At 31.2% G+C, this 19,049-nt stretch overlaps 2 protein-coding genes and 1 long non-coding RNA gene across 3 annotated transcripts; 2 read left to right on the top strand and 1 right to left on the bottom strand.

Annotated features, from left to right (window-relative positions):
- Positions 1-734: 734 nt before the first annotated feature.
- Positions 735-7,000, top strand: LOC103861906. The gene is made up of 2 exons (XR_004456690.1): positions 735-2,331; positions 6,663-7,000. It is a non-coding gene; the product is annotated as an uncharacterized LOC103861906 (long non-coding RNA).
- On the bottom strand, positions 4,745-10,418 carry LOC103861905 (spermidine coumaroyl-CoA acyltransferase). Its single transcript, XM_018657246.2, has 3 exons — positions 7,046-10,418; positions 6,604-6,855; positions 4,745-5,574 (listed from the first exon to the last, which is right to left on the bottom strand). Exons 1-3 carry the CDS (start codon positions 7,496-7,498, stop codon positions 4,906-4,908), a joined length of 1,374 nt encoding a protein of 457 aa, XP_018512762.2. The 5' UTR covers positions 7,499-10,418; the 3' UTR covers positions 4,745-4,905.
- A 966-nt stretch (positions 10,419-11,384) lies between these two features.
- Positions 11,385-17,756, top strand: LOC103861903 (cytochrome P450 CYP82D47). The gene is made up of 3 exons (XM_009139614.2): positions 11,385-16,655; positions 16,783-17,062; positions 17,166-17,756. The coding sequence occupies exons 1-3, from the start codon at positions 15,735-15,737 to the stop codon at positions 17,552-17,554; spliced, it is 1,590 nt and encodes a 529-aa protein (XP_009137862.1). The 5' UTR covers positions 11,385-15,734; the 3' UTR covers positions 17,555-17,756.
- Positions 17,757-19,049: the final 1,293 nt, after the last annotated feature.

Here is a 19,049-nt window from a genome sequence, read left to right as displayed (position 1 = left end):
GTTCAATCCGGATATCGGTTCGGTTTCGGTTCGGTTTTTTTCGGTTTTCGGTATTTCGGTTAGTAAAATATAACTACCATTCTAAATCCATATTTACTTCGGTTCGGTTCGGTTTATATACCGTCGGTTTTCGGTTTATTCGGTTTTATACCAAAAAACATAATTATTTAGTTTGAGATCATATAAAATGAATTTTAGAGTCATATTGTCAACACAGTCATTTATTAAAAATATATTACATGTTCAAATAAATGAACAAAAGCGTAAAAATGCTTCTACCATCAAATAAAATCATCAAATCTATAATTAAAATGAGAGCTTGAAATTTTGAAAACAAAAATATGAAACAAAACAGAAACATGAAAGAAAAGTTTTTCCACTCTTACATATTTAGTGTTCATTAAAGTCATGCTTTTTCGATTGAACACGAAACTCTTTTTGTTTATAGATAAGAAAAAAGTTGTGAAATTTTTTCATTAATTATTTTCCATCAAATTTATCATTTTCATATTAATTTAGTGAATACTAAAATAAAGCAAAAAGATAAAAAAAAAGACTTAGAAAATAAGATGTCTGAATTGCGATGTATTGTTATTTAATTATAGTTCAAGTGTTTTACAAATTATATAAGGTTTATAGTAATTTAACACAAATTTAACTTATAAAACAAATAGATTTTCATGTATTGTTATAAAATAGATACATATTTACATGTTTCTACTTTTAATCGGTTTTGTTCGGTTTATTCGGTTTAATCGGTTATATACCAAACCATATCCAAATCCTACGGTTTTTATAAAATTATATCCATTCGATTTATATGGTATATACCAAATCCAAACCATATTGTCTATTTCGGTTCGGTTCGGTTCGGTACAGTTCGGTTTTACCATATTGAACAGCCCTAATATAATTTATTACATTTAAAATTGTAAGAGAATGATCTATTATTGTACACACCAAAAAACACATGAGCTGAGAAGACTATGCATATATGGTTTACATACTAAGTACAAAGTTTAGTTCCTTTCTTGTGTAATGCATCACGTATTATTTAATCTTAGTTATCGAAGAACTGGATTATATTGTCATTGTGATTTCAAGTTCTTGCTAGTTAGGTGATCATCAAGCTGATTACCATAATCACATCACTTAAAACACATGCACTTGTTCTAATCTAGTGGATTTGATTAAAACACACACACACAAGATTTATCATCATATAGTAATCATCTAATCTTATTTATATGCTTAGCCTACAATTCATAATTAACTAGACTAGTTGCATGAAGGCAAAGTAGAATCAGATGATATTAAATATAACAAAAACTCTTAAAAACTTGATAAATAATAGATAATACAAGACATGACCGTCTAATATTTGTTGTTCTTTTTTCATTTATAAAGAGAAATAACTTGGAACCATTATAGCATATTTATCGCTGTTGTTTCACACGGTCTCTTAATGTAAAAGTGAATCAAAATAAATCAAAGATATGTAATAAGTGAAAACACGTCTCTTAAATTGGAACAATAAGAGGCGTATCTTAAAGGACACCTGTTTGTTTCCTTCTTCCTCTTTTGATTCTCCTCCTTTCGATTCTGACTACTGATAAATCCTCCTCCTTCTTCCACCTCCTTGCTCCTCCTCCGGTGCCGGACCTCAAACTCTGTCTTCTCTCTGCGAACCTCTGTTACCAACAGGGCCGGGCCTGAAAAATATTGGTCCACAAGCAAAAAGATATTTTTGACCCTTTTGTTTTTAAAAACAAAAAAAAAAAAATTAAAAGTTGTGGCTGAGAATACTTGAACTCGGATCAATTCCCACAAATATAACAATGTTACAAATAGAGCTACATGCTTTTTATGATTATACTTGGCCCCTAAAATATATATATTTTCGTCAGGCCCCAAGCACATGCTTGATGGACTTCTATTCAGGCCCGGCCCTGGTTACCAAAAGTAAAGGCAAATTCTATTGTCTTTTCTCTGGCGGCAACCAGAAGGAGGTATAGTTTACTTACTTACTTTCTAGCTTCCGTTTGATTGTCTTTGTGTAAATCAAAATGAGTTTCAAAGGAATCTCTGAAAGAGTTAAGGTTGTGGGTGTTCTTGTAGTTTTGAATAGGATTGAAAGTCCTCTCCTTTATCGTGTCTCCATTTGTTTTAATGTTGTAAACCTTAATGGGTTTTTGATTTGGAAGAGGAAAGTTTCAAACTATATGGACAAAATGATGAGACTTTTGTTAAATGAAATGCATGTATTCGTGAAAGATTGATTGAATTGGTCCTGGGAATCAGTATGTTACAGCTGTTAAGATGATTCTACAAGTACGTATATCCTTCCTCTATCACTTTTTGGTTCTAAATTGTTTATGAGTCCCACTAGATCGAAGTTTACCTCTAATTTTGCTTCTGTTTCTCTTACTTCAGAAGTTCTTCAATATCGACAAAACATGTATATAGTAGAACTTTACTATTTGATAAAAGTTGCAAAGCAAACTGTGAAAGCAGTTGAGATGTTTTTTTCTTTTATAGAAAAAAAAATGAATGGTTATAATCTTACATCAGTAAAAAAATTTTGTTTTAATTTTCAGCTCTAAAATAAAATTCAAAATAAATTATTTACGTTAAAATATTTCTCATAAGTTATTAAGCGTAATGATGATAATATATATATATATATATATATTTTTTTTTTTTGAAAACAAAAATTTACAGACTCATATAGACTCCGTAAACCAATGTGGTAACTCTGCGTCCATGTGCACGACGAAAGACGGTTGTATCCTAGCACTACGTGCTAAACTATCCGCCGTTATGTTCTCCGTCCTAGAAACATGAACAATATCTGAGTTGACGAAACTGCATTGCAAAAGCTTAATATCCTCCAAGTAGCTATCAAATGCTGGTCATTCCTCTTAATACTGACGATAATATTAATAGGACATAAACAAGTCAAAACACTTGATTATTTAAAATTTTTGAATTACTTTGAAAAAAGTTCATCAAAAATTATTAATATTTTTATACTTTATTTAAAATTTTAATAATGTTAAATGTAAAAAAAATTATAACTAAGAGACAACATTTATAGGGTGCGCTTTAGGCGCCAACTGACTCCGGACCGGCACTGAATGCATCACACAAGGAAAGAAGTGAAATTTGTACATGATTAGTAATTTGTAGCTACATTCCTAAGCCTTCGCATGCAGCTCACTTTTGTGTGCAATAAATCATTTTCTTAAAATGTAACAAATTATATGGGTAAACATAAGTACATAAAATGTAGAATATATTTGAAATTCTGGAAATAAATAGAAACATATTGTGGAAACTACTTTAGTTATATAGTTTTATTAAGGCCAATTGTCAATAATAGCACCTTTTGAAATTTATGTCTTAAAAATAGCACTAGAAGGAGAAAGTTACAAAAATATCATTCATTAAAGGGTAAAATATCTCTAATACCCTTGATTTAAAATTAAATAAACAAAAAAAAAATAAAAAAATAAATAAAATAAAAATAAAAAAATGAAATTTTTTTTTATAGTTTCAGATTATATGTTTTCAGATTCGAAATTTTTATAAATTTTTTTTTGAATTTTTTTTTTTCAAATTTTCTTTTTATAATTTAAAAATACTTTTTGAAACTGTTTTTAAAATTTTTATTTTTTATTTTAGTATTTATTTTTTATAAAATTTTAAACCCTAATTCCAAAACCCCACTCCTTAACTCTAAACCCTAAGGTTTGGATTAATTAATCCAAGGAGTATAAGTGTATATTTACCTCTTTAATGAAACTTATTTTTGTGATCTTGAGCCTTGAGTGCTACTTTGGGAACAAAAACTTGGTTTGGTATTATCCTAGTCTTTTTCTCTTTTATTAATAGTTCATTAATATTTCTCTATTGAAAATTGGATTCCAAAAAAGAAATTATGTACATATTAAATAAAAAATGCTTAACTAAAATTTCCAACATGATGCAAATAAGATCGTGTGGATTTCATAAAAAGACGGAAAGTGATATAATCAGATGTGAATTTTAATAACTCAATTACATTTATCTGTTATAAAATTAAAAATTATCTAGTAATTTTTTTTTAATTGTATTGTCAAATAAATCAGATTTAAAAAAAAGATAGAAACCTATTTATTAAGAAAAATTTGACAACTTTTTGTAACTCTAAGCAAAAAAAAAAATCTTTTTTTGTAACACTAAAATTGATAACTCTCTTTTTGTCAAGAAATAATAATTGAACGAGAATGACATGCATGCTGTGTTCGCACATAGAAAACGGAGTGTTTTTCAAAACCATCCGAACTTATCTAAACGATGTCGTTTGAGAGATAACTGGATAGTAGCACAAAGTTCTCTCCTTTACCCAAAACTCCATCATCCTCCATGGCGCTGCATCACTTCCCAGTAAATCTCCACACTCTTTCCTCCTCTTCCTCCAATTATTCAAAGAAGTGAAGTAATGATGATAATTATTACAATGTAATCAATATGGATCTCTTGGTTTCTACCAGTGCCGGCTTTGACCATGTGCTGGCAGTGCTTTTGCACAGGGCCCCACTTATCTTTGGTAAATTTTCTTTATAGTTTAAGGCCTTTGAATTTTGATTTTATACAAAAAGGCCCTAAATTTTTGATTTGTACAGTAAAAGAGGGCCCTAAAATTTTTGATTCTGCACAGGGCCTATGTATGCTCTGGGCCGGGCCTGGTTTCTACACACAAGATGATCATATACTTAAGCATTCAATCATTCATATAAGCATACTGATCTTATTCGCCCATTATTCATGTTTGAAACATTCACTCACACGCATCTTTTGTTTTTGTTTTTCGAACACACATTCACTCACACACATAGAAAACTAATCCAGATACTAATAATATTAAGAGTAAAGTTTGTTCATAGCATCCATCTCTCGCTTGAAGTCAACCATTGCAACTCTAGGCAACGTCATAATCACTTTAACTCCACCTTCCATTGATGGATCAAGTTGTGAAGGTTTCAATATCATCCCTATATGCACTGCACTCTTCTGCTCGGTCAACGGCCGCAGATTCACCGGCTCACTCCAACCAAAATCCATTGATCCGAACCAACCAATGTTCCTCCAATCCGTAAGAAACAATAGTCCATCGCTCACCCCTTCGAACTTTGCATCATCCCTCATCAATCTCTCCGTGTTCCTTAGCTCTTCCTCGAGATAGCCCTTATCATAAGCTGTTTTCTTGGCTTTCTTCACGTGTTTAGCAATGTCAGAGATTGATGCTTCTTGGAGTTCTCGCACGGTTAACTCGATATAGACATCTATATAGGCATTACCGTAGAATCCTTGAGGAAGTGGCGGATCTAAAACGTGACGGATTCCAACAGCTACCCCAAGGACAGTGATCCCATCAAGGTTTAGCTTTAGGGCTCGAGATCTTGCTTTCCATATGCAAGAACTAATTAGTTCATAAGTAGTGAAACCCTCTTTAGGGTACTCACACTCTCTCATCAAAGAGTCTTTAAGCCTCTTTATATTCCCAGCCCGAATGTTTATTGTCTCTGTTACCTGTTGGACAGTGAATGATAAGAGCTCACTTTAGCTAAAATTATATTTTCCTTCTATATAATTACAGATTTACATGCAATCTCTTGAATTTTTTTTTTTGGTCTAAAAATCTCTAGAAATTTATTATTCTTATTACAAGCATGCTTTGAGAATACCTTAAATAATGTAGTAAGGATTTTATTTAAAAAAAATTAATCAATTTAGGGATTTATGTTTGTCTATATATTATTCTAATTTTTCGGGAGTTCAATGCTGTGTCCATGACCAAATCTATTTGCAAGAACGTGTAAACCTTGAGAACATCAACTATATATATATATATATATATATATATATATATATATATATATATATATATTTATTTTTTTTTATTTTTTTACTCTATGTACAATTACAAATTAGGTGGATGCCCGCGAATTCACGGTTTTGAATGTTTTGTAACAATATATTTATTGTCAAATTACAATATGTTTTTATCATCAAAAATCGAATATGTTTTTTTTTATAAAATATTTTCTAAGAATAATTGTTTTTGAAAATGATAAATATGACTATTTTAAATATTTTTGATATTTTGTATTGAAAATTGTACTAAAATTAGTTATATATAACATTTATTATTCAGTTTTTAATAAAATTATTAAGTTTTGAAGGTATATAATATTGAAACTTTTGATTTTTAAGTAATTTGTGGCTAAAGTTTTATATATTTAATAAGTTTTAAAAATGTTAAGACAATATAATTGTTACACATTCTCTACATATTCATATCCAATTGCATATGAATATAAAACTACTATATCAATTCTAGAAATTGTTTTTGAAACATTTTATATAGTTGAAAATATTTGATTGTTAAAAATGGTTTTATAATGCATTATAAATATTTTATGTAAATCACATATTTAATTACTATAAATAATTATAAGCAGTATATTTAGGTTGTTTGAATACTGATAAAATTTGGCTCTAGAACTGATTTTCTTACTCATAAAATAAATAAAAAATGAAAATCCATTAACAACATACCATTTCACTGGCTGGAATATATGGTGAGGTCGCTAAAAGGCTAGTAATGTGCCCGCCAGGCATTTTAGCCGCTTCATCATCAAATTGTCCGACCAACCGCTCTCTCTGCCACACCGGCTTCACCGTTGGCTCACTCTTTCCTGCAGCTAACTCGGTTAAAGCATGGATGATCTGAGCCACACCGAATCCGTCACATACGGCGTGCGTCAACGCTGTGCCTATGGTGAATCCTCCACATGCGAACTTGGTCACCTTAAAAGTAAAATCAAAGGGAACAATGGATTATCTTAATCATGTGTACACTACGATGAAAACAAAATTCCTTAAATAAATATTGAGAGTTTATTGAGATTTATATAATCTTCAAGAAATGATATACCTATTTTATTTTTTATAATAATATATATAATCTTCTAATATAATCAAGAAAATGAAAAGCTACCTGCAAAGCTAGTGGATGATAAGAGATGTTGCTATCGTAGTCTATTTCGATATCAGGCACAAGGCGCAAAGCAACTTGGTCATCAAGGTTTTCTATATAGTTTAGAGAGGAGAGGTTGAGGGCTGCAGTAGCGACCTCAAATGGAACTCCCTCACCCCCAAAAACTAGCTGAAGTTTTCGATCACTCTCTCGTCTCATGAGCTTGCCTGAAAGGGGATAGTAGTACACAAGAAGTTCGGACAAAGCCTTCCTAAGCAAAGGGACAGGATCATTTTGGTTCTTTTCGTTGGCTTTGAAAACGTAAATCGTTGCGTACATAACTTCATTGAAAAGATCGTTATCCAAAGTAGAAAGGGAGAGAGTTTCAGAAGGGGTGTGTTTTGAGGGTTTAATAAGCTCAAGTGGTTTCTTATTGACTAATAGAGGTAAGATCGGTTTTGTTTGGTTTGCCATCTCTTACCAGTTTAGAATGTATACTACAAAACATCCGATGTTTATATAGCGAATTTTAAACTCACCGTTCAGAATGTATAATATTAAATGAACGTGCTTTCCACGTTGCTGGTGCAGCGGCGGTAGTTACCATTTTTATATAGCGAATTTTAAACTCACCACGTTCAGAATGTATAATATTAAATGAACGTCCTCTTCGTTTTCACGTTGCTGGTGCAGCGGCGGTAGCTACCATGTTTATATAGCGAATTTTAAACTCACCGCGCTCAGAATGTATAATATTAAATGGACGTCCTCTTCGTTTTCACGTTGCTGGTGCAGCGGCGGTAGTTACCACCAACATTGACACTGATACCTTTGTTTGGTTTCTGGTTTTAAATCTCATTTTTGAATATAATTACATGGGAAAAGAGAACTCCGATTCGGAACAATCTTTTCCCATATAGATCAGACCCAGCCGGACAGAGCGTCTCTTCGGAACGACTCAAGCCCGACTACCATTTGATCTTTGAAGATGGGTATCGACAAAAAAAGAATATAATTACAACATGTTTTATTTAAAAGAGAGACTAACATTCTCTAACACAACCCGCTTTTCTAGGAATTTTTTCTGGTCACAGATTATGTATGTAATTAATTTTATCCGTGAGTACGTAATGACAATATGGTATATTTGTTTCTCGGTAACATTTGCGTGATCGTTTTTGTTTTGTTTTGTTTAGGAGTGTCGCGCCTCATAGATGAGATTGGAGATTAAGTGAGTGATGATACGATTATAAGAGCCATAAACTACTATACCAGTTGCGACAATATGTTTAATTGATAGTTGATGAAACTTAATATGATATCAATGCTTCAACAGGCATGCTCTAGCCCAATCAAAATTAATTTAACTTCAAAGTTTTATGATTGATCAGTAACTTTTTGACCTGATGTGTAGTTTTAGCATGTAATTTCTCTTTTTTTCTTTAAATTCTGCCTCATTGGGGCCATAAACATTACATTTGAATTTTAATTAATTTTCATACATGTTCAGACTCTTAGGATGTAAATCATGCATTTTGTATATACATTATGACTAAGTCATGTAGGTCTTGGAGGTCAGAGAAGATAGAGAGGCTTGATGACGAGGAGCATGAAGAAAAAGAAGACAAGAAGATCGAAGTCAGTGTCCGCCCCAGTTTGTTTGGACTTAACCCAATTCACTATAAATAGTTTACAACATGTCTTCTAAACGTAAGTTTTAATACTGTTTTGCCTCTTTTACCTCAAGCACAATTTTTAAGTTGTTTCTGGATCTTGAGTTGCTTAGTGTTTATCTAGTGAACTTTAAAATAATCTTACTTTAATTTTCTTTAATCATGTCTTGCAGTATATTTTATTTAGTGAATTTGAAATAATCTTACTTTCATTTTATTTAACCACGTTTTGCAGTCTATTTTATTTAGTGACTTTTAAATAATCTTACATTAATTTTATTTAATCGTGTCTTGCATTATCTTTTATTTATCAAGTTTTAAAAATTTGTTGTATTTAATATTATCTTATTCTACTTTGCCTTCATGCAACTAGTCTAGTTAGTTATGAATTGTAGGCTAAGCATAAGATTAGATGATTAATATATGATGCTAAATCTTGTATTTTATCACCTAACCAGCAAGAGTTTTTTTTCTAACTAGCAAGAATTTGTTTTAAAAAAAATCAAATGTTCAATTTAATTTAAAAGAATTGTCCACCTGTTAATTGTACACCTGGTTGGGTTAGTTTTAAATCATGGATTAATTATAAACCTGTTACACGTTAATTACGACTTAGTAATTGCATATTTCTTCTTAGTTGGCAAAAGGAATAATCAGCCAGATAAGACATACTATATATAAAACAAGTAGAGTGGTTCAACCTGAAAGGCATAATATCATTTCTTATATTAATTGTATATAGATGCTTTGATTTCATGTAGTTAAAATATTTCTAAATGGATAGAAATTTTTTATTATAGTATATCTCTCTATATAACTTATTTTATTCTCATGTAATTTTTATGATTGTAGGAACTAACTCGACTAACTTATCTCAACGAGACTTCCAAGACTCGGACTTATTTGACTAAGAAAACACTAGACAAAGACTCATTCAATTATCAAATTGCCTAACACTGTGTGCAGACACCCGTTGCCCGTCGGGTTAGTTTTAATTCATGGCTTAATTGTACACCAGTTACACGTTAATTACAACTTAGTAATTGCATATTTCTTCCTAGTTGGCAAAAGGAATAATCAGCCAGATAAGACATACTATATATAAAACAAGTAGAGTGGTTCAACCTAAAAGGCATAATATCATTTCTTATATTAATTGTATATAAATGCTTTGATTTCATGTAGTTAAAATATTTTTAAATGGATAGAAATTTTTTTATTATAGTATATCTCTCTATATAACTTATTTTATTCTCATGTAATTTTTATGATTGCAGGAACTAACTCGACTAACTTATCTCAACGAGACTTCCGAAAGACTCGGACTTATTTGACTAAGAAACAACTAGACAAAGACTTATGCAATTACCAAATTTCCTAACACTGTGTGCAGACACCCGTTGCCCGTCGGGTTAGTTTTGAATCATGGATTAATTGTACACCTGTTACACGTTAATTACAACTTAGTAATTGCATATTTCTTCCTAGTTGGCAAAAGGAATAATCAGCCAGATAAGACATACTATATATAAAACGAGTAGAGTGGTTCAACCTAAAAGACTTAATATCATTTTTTATATTAATTGTATATAGATGCGCTTTGATTTCATGTAGTTAAAATATTTTTAAATGGATAGAAAAAAATTTCCCCGATGATTTTTATTATAGTATATCTATATAACTTATTTTATTCTCATGTAATTTTTATGATTGTGTCAGGAGGAACTAAGTAATTAAACTGAAGCCTGAAGCAAGAAAGAAGATATTGTTGATTGACGACAACGGCTGATGAATCTACCTGTGAAATTTTTTTAACATCAAAGTTGGAGGTAAAACAGAAACGGTTTTGTAGTGTCCCGATCGTCCACGGTTAATGGGCTACCCACGTTCGCTCTCTCGGTCCGTGGGTCCCATCCCATCCGACGATCGGTCTGTTAGTTTTTCCGAAGGCTTTTTATTATTTACTGACTTTGGTTAAAAAAATTTTATACCCAAACAAACCAAACTGAACCCGAATTTAAATCGAAACACCCACCCCCTTCACTCAGGAACACATATAAGATATGAACTGTATGCACATACCTAGAGCGAAATGCGGAGGGGTAGTCCTGGCGAGCCGACGCATATCCGTCATTTCTTTATTAGACAAATAAGGCTTCACTCCTTGCAGAAGGATCCTAAACGGACACTTGTATCTCATAACCAACGGAGGAAGCAAGTCTGCATCAACAGGCAAAGGAGCACACCCTGTCCAGTCAAGAAACCTTGGACCAATCTCGTCCAATAGATCGTTCAGTTCACACAGCTCTGAGAGCATCTCCAAAAGACACTCTATAACTTCAAATATGAAGTTTTTTGCTCTCCAAAAAAGAACTTCAAAACTTCAAATTTGAAGTTTTGAGGAGTGAAACTCTATATTTGAAGTTTCACTATTCAAAACTTCAAATTTGAAATTTCATTTTTTATTTGCATTTTGGTCCCTACAATTACACATCACATTTATAATTTTATAAGTATTTTCTTGTTTATTTTTTTAATCCTTATAAAAATTATATCTCATAAATATTTTAAGTTTTGTTTACAAAATTTAAGTTTATACATAAAATTAAATAAAACATTAAATTAAGATTTAAAATATTTAAAACTGGATTTAGATAACAAAAATATACAAAATAAACTTAACCCAAAAAACTTTCAAAAAATTTCATAAAGACATGACTACTACACAAATTTAAATATTAAAACAACTCTAATAGTCAGGTAAGTTTGATCCGGAACTTTCAAAATTTTCAAATATTGTTTAGTTTTCTTTTGTGTAACTGAAGATGGTTGTTGTTGTTGTTGATGATGATGTCTTTTCGTGCAATTATTTCTTGTACTTATTGAATATATTCACGAATATTAATATCATCGATAAAAATTAGTCTTTTAGCAATATTTTATATTTTTTTTATTTTCTTGTTCTGATCTAATGTATTTACAAGTATTAATATCACCCGATTTCAACAATTTTTATCTCTAATCTACAAATTAAAAATGAAGAGAGCAATTTTTACTTCGTAATGCACTAGTAGATCATATATGCATTACAAAAATCACTTTATGAAATAATATGGTATTTTCCTTAATGTTTAATATTAATTAAGTTATTATGTTTAAAATTTTATATTTTAATATAATATTTTATTAATTAATATTATTGTAATATTTTTATATATGTGCTAGTTATTTATAAAAGTTTTATGAATTTAAATTAGTAATAAAAAATATAAGGACTATATTATAAAATACAAATAGTTTTGAAGTTGAGTTTGAAGTTTTGCTTTTGGAGAAAATCATCTATAAACTTCAAATATAGAGTTTTAGAAACTTCAAAATAGAGTTTCTTTTTGGAGATGCTCTGATAACTGCTCTTTAGGTACATCCTTCGGGTAATTCACCTCTTCCTCAGCTACGTAACTATCCTGTTATCACGCAAACGACATCATTCTCAGAGTTTACAAAAAAAAAAGAGAAAACTTTTCTAATAAATAGTTTTTTTATTAATTTCCAAATATATATACCTACAAATCTTAACTATATTTAATTTTTAAATAAAAAAATATCCGAAAAATACTATTTATAAACAGAATTATCCAAAGTAATAAATTAATCAAATATTTTTGTTCGAAATATTAAAAATTATCCCAATTATCTACTTTAGTATGCACAGACATATATTGGTTATAAGGTATCTTAAAACTGTTTATAATGAATGTAAATGTGAGATTCATGTCAATACTATCAAAACAGGAACGTGTTTCATTGATATTAGTTCAGTCTATTTAAAAAATATACAACATCTAAATATAACTACAAAATATAACTGCATTTTTATCTTAGCCCCACGTCCTCCACTATCTCTTTTAATCCTGGCTAAACCAAAGTTTGTATCAATTTCAAGTATATTAAGGACATTTAATGAAAGACCGGTTGATACAACAAATTCCAATGTTTCAAGACTCACTTTTCTCATACACATAACAGTCGATATTTTTTTGGATAAAATAAATAGTTTATTTGAGCATGCGAAATAAATTACTAATATATGCTCGACTAATATATACAACTAAAGCTAAGTGTAATCATATTTTTCATGCGTGATGCCACAATATAATTTGACAGCAGGTGCCTAATTGTTGTATATAATTAGTCAGTTTCCCTTATAAAATACAGGTTTCCTCAACAATATAATGATAATGAATGACTTTGACTGATTTTCTTTGTGCAGTTTAGTATTGACGTTAATATGAGTTTGCTTATCAAGTTTAAAATGATTTTTAATAAAAATAATTAATCATTCAAACTAATTAAAATTCATTTACTAGATTTAGTTTTGCTTAAAATTAACAGGCCCTATTAAGCAAAATGTATCTCCCAAACTACCTTATATGGGTCAATACATATTTTGTAACTTCCTGTCCAAAATTATCGGTGGCAACTTCTTTCTAATATTTATATTATCCAACAGTTATATAGTACATAACAATTATTTTTTCCTTTACCAAAATTACGTTTACTACTTTCAATAGTATTCCACCCAAATTTTTTATTTCTTTTGTGTTATTCAATAACCTCAACATTTTTCTTTTTAGAATTTTAACTTTTAATTTGATTAACTAGATTATGACCGTCCTTTGAAAAAGTGAGTATATTTTTTGTTTCATATTTAAAAAAAAATTAATTTTCATATTTTTGTTTATTTTGGTAATTATATTTGTATTTTTTTTTGTAATTGTACATGTGCATAAATCTTAATCAAAATCTATTTATAAAATAATAACAATTAAAATTGATTCGGCATACATTTTTTCTTTGTAATCATATTTTTCTATTTAGATCTCGACCAAAATGTTACATAATTATAGAAACATAAAAAAAATATTACAAACCGACATTATACCTGCGGGTCAAAATCTGGAACATACAAATATGATTACAAAAAACAGATATACAGACATATGATTACAAAGAACCGAACATATAACTTTTAAATTGCTATTATTTTATAAAATAGATTTTGTTTAAATTTATACGTAGATGCGATTACAAAAAAAAGCACAAATATGATTATAAGAACAAAAATAAATATAAAAATTAAATTTTTAAAGAAAATTAAAAAATATACCCGCCCTTTCAAAGGGCAGGTCAGAATATAGTTATTGTTAATAGTAAAAAATGGCGTGTTAATATAATTTAAATATTTATTTTCTCAGTAACTAGTAGAAGGGATATGAATAAGTCTTTTTTCCTTTTGATAGATCAGTAACTAGTAGGACGAATTTGAATAACTCTTTTTCTTTTTGATAGATGCCACAATGAGTGAATACGAAGCGAACAAACTCTTTAAAGAAAACTAAAAATTAAATTTTCTTAAAATATATGATTGTCTATTTATTTCCCACTTAACTCATTTGGCCAACTCTTCTCACTAACTAATTTTCATGAATTAATGACTCCTTATACAAAAGTCTTTCCCTCTGTAATTATAGATGTACAGAAAACAAGAATAAAATATAGAAGAATCACATACACTTTGCCAAAGTCATGACTCTGGAAAAAGAGTTTATTTCAACATGATATTTAGCATTCATGGATAAGCCAAGTCATGACTAGTTTTTCCATAACTTTGTTATAGGTATTTTATACTGAACTAAACAAAAATTAAAAAAAAAATACATGAATTTTATGGATTATATTCTATATCGAACTAAACTAAAATTCAAAATATTACATAAACTCTCAAAATCGTGCTTATATATAATATATATATTGATTCTTGATGATGTTATTCTATCATTAATTTATCAAAACGACATTATTTTTCATAAATTTTTAAAATTAAAAATTTAAAAATGCTACATAAAATCTCAAAATCTTTCTTATATATATTGACCGTCAAAGATAATTTTATCAAAATGACGTCATTTTGTTTTGGATAGTTTCTGTAAAAAATGATAAATTCTGTAAAATTTAAAATTAGTTTTTGGGAGATTCAAACTCTCACATTGATAGATACGTAAGAGCATATTAACTGATATACCAAAGTAAATTTCTTTTATAAATGTGTAAACATTGACTTATATATAAGTTTTAGTTTAATCAGATAAATGTTATAAAAAATTAATGTTTTAGTTTTATTAAATAAATATAAGCTTTCTTATGTTTTTAAAATTTAAATTTAAAAAATCATTATTTTATAAATTTAAATTAATTTATTAATTTTAATATTTTCTTATTCAAATATATTGTAAAATTAGGATTTTGTGTTGTTTATGCATATAAAGATTTATTTAAAATACAATTAAATTTTTACAAAGATTTTTCAATTTTTAATAATTTTAAAAGTAACAATTTAGATTAATAAATTTTTTTTGAAAATTTAACATTATTTTAAAAATTTGACGGCACGGTTTTGAGAGTTTATATAATATTTTTGAATGTTTGTTTAATTTAGTATGAAATATGTATTACTACAAAGTTCGGAAATGAACAAAGTACAAATTTTATGTAGTATTTCTGAATTTTTATTGAGTTCAAAATGAAATACATACTACTGTAAAGTTTGAAAGATATAGTCACGAGAAATAAAGTTCAGAGTTTATTTTTCCCAATGCTCTCTTCTTCCATAATATTTAATCATTTTCAAATATAGTATAATAAAAATAAGATATATAAGAACACGTGTGCATTTGATATTTAAAAGAATGGTGTTAAAGGTTTTTTATTTTAAAATTAAAAATAAGTTGAAATATAAAATATGAGTGGTTGAACTTTTATTGAAAAACAAATAAATCTTTAATCTAATAAAAATAGAGCCAAAACATAATTCACCAACTATATATATTTATTCCCACCAACCTCATTCATCCACTGATTAAATACAGCCCTTAAAAATAATTATCCTGTAGTAGGTTTGACAATAAAAATATCGATGGACGGTTCGTCTATATATATATATAGACCCAACCCAAGCAGTCGTAATAACAGAACCAAACATGGATTTCAATGAGCTGTTTCTTCTCTTTGCTCTCTCCCTTATCCCTCTTTGTTTCTTGATACTTCGTCCAAAGAAGAGTAAAGGTACAGCGCCTATGGTCCCCGGAGCATGGCCGGTGGTCGGCCATTTACCAATGTATCGCTCTGTAAAGCCACAAGCACATGTTGCGTTCGGGGCCATGGCCGATGTGTACGGACCCGCGTTCATGACGAAAATTGGTTCTCGCAACGCCCTGGTCATAAGCAGCGAAGAGGTGGCTAGAGAAGTCTACACCGTCCACGACAAGTTCTTACGTCGACAAGACATGATTGCATGTGAAATTTTAGGATACGATGGCTTGCTCCCGTTGGTTAGTCCTCAGGGAGCGTACTGGAGAGAGATACGGAAGATAGTGATATCACAACTTATGTCAGCCTCAGTGGTTGATACGTTAAAGGGTCGTAGAGCCGGAGAGGTTGACGTGGCGTTCAGAGACTTGTACGTGAGGTGGGAGCAGCACAATGGTCGGCCTCATCAAAAAGGAGTCTTGGTGGACATGAAGCCAGAGTTTATCAATGTCGCCACAAACATGACGGTGATGATGGTCGCGGGGAAGAGATATTACGGGAATAGTCCCAACTGCGAAGCGGGAGAAGCAAGAAGAATCGGGAAGTTGATTCTGGAGGCAGTCCAGAACTTCGGTCGCTACTCTATATCTGATTTTATACCATACCTGGGTTGGTTGGAATGGAAGGAAAAGAAGATAATGAAGAGAATGGCTCAAGAGTTGGACTGTGTTTTTGAATCTTGGATTGAAGAGCACAAGAATAAGAGGGGAGAGAGTGAAAAGGATTACTTGGACATGGTCCTTGAGAGCATTGAACAACACAAGATTCTAGGCTCGAGTGATGCTCATAAAACCGCTAAAGCCGTCTGCCTTGTAAGAAGATCTCACTCAACCAACAAAGTTGCTCTATTTGTTTTATGTGGTTCTCTAATACTTTTTTGCACACCATATTAACTCACATGAAAATGAAGTCGGATTTTTCTTTTTGTGTGTACGAAAGAACATGGCTATTTCTGGGAGCGATGCAGTTGTTGCGATTCTAGTTTGGGCTGTATCGTTGCTCGTGAACAACCAGCACGTGTTGAGGAAAGCTCAGGAAGAGTTGGACCGCACAATCGGTAATCAGAGAGTAGTGGAGGAGTCCGACCTCAAAGACTTGGTTTATCTCCAAGCCATTGTCAAGGAAACATTTCGTTTGTACCCTCCAGCCCCCTTCGTCGCTTATAGGGAAACGACCGAAGATTTTGTCATTGCCAATGGCAACTTTCATATTCCCGCAGGTTATATTTTTGATACAGTAATTCTGTTTTTTCTCTTATAACTATATATAAAAAACTAATTATTAATTTGTATTCTACTATTTGATGTATGATTCATTATTAGGGACACACGTGATGGTAAATGAGTGGAAGGTCCAGAGAGATCCGACTATTTGGCCAAACCCGGAAGAGTTCGAGCCAGAGAGATTCTTGACATCTCACAAAGAAGTGGATGTTGGTGGGAAGATGAATCATAAGCTCTTTCCATTTGGGTTAGGACGACGAGCTTGCCCCGCATCTCTTTTAGGTACGAAGATGGTTCAGTACATCCTGGCTAGGTTCTTACACAGCTTTGACGTGGCAAACCCATCAAACCAAAACGTGGACATGACGGAGGACAACAACTTGGTCAATCTCAAAGCCACTCCTCTTGAAGTCTTCATTACTCCTCGGCTGCATGAGTCCCTCTACCTTGTTGATAGCAACAGCGAAAACTTCTCCAACAAGGCTTAATGAATAATATTACATCGATCTTAATTTGGTCAAGAATCTGCTAGCAAATAAAAGAACTTCCAGTCTTTCTTTGCATCACCTTTTTCCTTCATGTATTTTTCGTATTATGGTTTCCGATTGCTCCCGTAATAAATAATGAAATATTTTTATGGGTAAACTGTAAATATGACTTGGAAAAAAGAGCTCCGTACTGGTTGAAATATATTCGCATAAGAGCTTGCGTACAAAAAAGAGTTTCTCTCTTATCCCTCCGTTCTCTCTCTAATATCTTTCACGGAGGTGGTGATGAGAGTTCTCAAAACTTTTTGTATGTCTGATCAATAGATCAGATGGTTGTCTCTGGGAAGCGGTGGTTCCATAAACAATGTCTTCACCAGCTTTTGATTCCGGGAAGTGATGGCTAACTTAGCGTCGACTTCGCCGGCTCTTGCCTCCGAAAAGCGGTGGCTTCCTTAGCACCGTCTTCGTCGGCTTCTGTCTCGTATCTCACCATCCTTTGTGGCGGTGTTGTTAGCGGTTTGGAATTGGTTCATACCGGTTCCTCTGTTTTTTTGGTTCTTCTCTTCGCCTCCGCTTCACTATGCTCTCCTTCGGTTTCGATTGTCTCTCCATCTAAGGATCTGATTGTTCTCTCCTTCCCTTTATTGGGCTCTTTCACCTTCGAGCTACTCTTTATCTATAAAGGTGACTGCTTTTATTTACAGGTGAATCTGTTCTCTTAGATCGATCGCAGCGCTCGATTCCTCTTTATCGAAGTGGTGGTTTGTTAACTGATGTCGGCTTCGATTCCGTTCTCAACGAGTGCTCTTCAATGAGCTATCTCCCTTCGTCGTTGGACGTTTTCGTCTTCCGGTGGTTGGAGTTCCGGGGAAGAATTGCCGTCGGCGTTGAAGTGGTGGATTGACTCAAGCGGCATGTGTTCTTTTCTCATCCAGAGCTTGACGCGTGTTTCAAGCTTTCTCTCGTGTCGTCTTTACCGCAAAGCCAGTTGTTGTCTTGAAAAACTTTGGACCGCCTCCTCATGGGCCTCCTCTTTCTTTTGCGTTTGGGCCAACTGTTTGCATCGTTGGGCCTTTTTAATCTAGTCCTTCTCTTGGGCTTTTATTGTAAATTATGAACTTGTTTAATAAATTTCAAAGTTGACAAAAAAAAAAAAAAAGAGCTTGCGTAAAGGAAATATGACTTGAATATATGATAAGAGCTCCGTATTGGTTGAAAGCATGTAAGGGTTTATCTAAGGGTTTAGGGTTTAAGATTTAGAATTTAGAGATTAAGATTTAGGGTTTAATGTTTTGCAAACGACGTTAAAAGTTTTTTTTTGTAATTATTACTATTTTTTATTTATTTATTTTTATTTTTTTATTTTAAAAACATAATATAACTTGACAATATTTATTTCTTTTTATAAAAGATATTAAATATGAAATAACACAATCTTATTGGTTGGTGAACCTAGAGATTCATCCTAGGAGTGAACCCAAGAATAAGTCGCAAA

The sequence above is a fragment of the Brassica rapa genome, chromosome A03 (assembly GCF_000309985.2).
Source record: "Brassica rapa cultivar Chiifu-401-42 chromosome A03, CAAS_Brap_v3.01, whole genome shotgun sequence".
NCBI lineage: Eukaryota > Viridiplantae > Streptophyta > Magnoliopsida > Brassicales > Brassicaceae > Brassica > Brassica rapa.
The sequence above is the reverse complement of the archived record's forward strand: the minus strand, read 5'-3'. Positions and strand labels throughout refer to the sequence as shown.

Excerpts from the sequence above, each read along its gene's own strand:
- LOC103861905 (XM_018657246.2), bottom strand. The coding sequence starts at position 7,498 with ATGGCAAACCAAACAAAACCGATCTTACCTCTATTAGTCAATAAGAAA. Across the intron at positions 6,856-7,045 it reads ATCATCCACTAGCTTTGCAG|GTGACCAAGTTCGCATGTGG; the intron begins GTAGCTTTTCAT and ends TTTACTTTTAAG. Across the intron at positions 5,575-6,603 it reads ATATTCCAGCCAGTGAAATG|GTAACAGAGACAATAAACAT; the intron begins GTATGTTGTTAA and ends ACTGTCCAACAG.
- LOC103861903 (XM_009139614.2), top strand. The coding sequence starts at position 15,735 with ATGGATTTCAATGAGCTGTTTCTTCTCTTTGCTCTCTCCCTTATCCCT. Across the intron at positions 16,656-16,782 it reads CCGCTAAAGCCGTCTGCCTT|AACATGGCTATTTCTGGGAG; the intron begins GTAAGAAGATCT and ends TGTGTACGAAAG. Across the intron at positions 17,063-17,165 it reads CAACTTTCATATTCCCGCAG|GGACACACGTGATGGTAAAT; the intron begins GTTATATTTTTG and ends ATTCATTATTAG.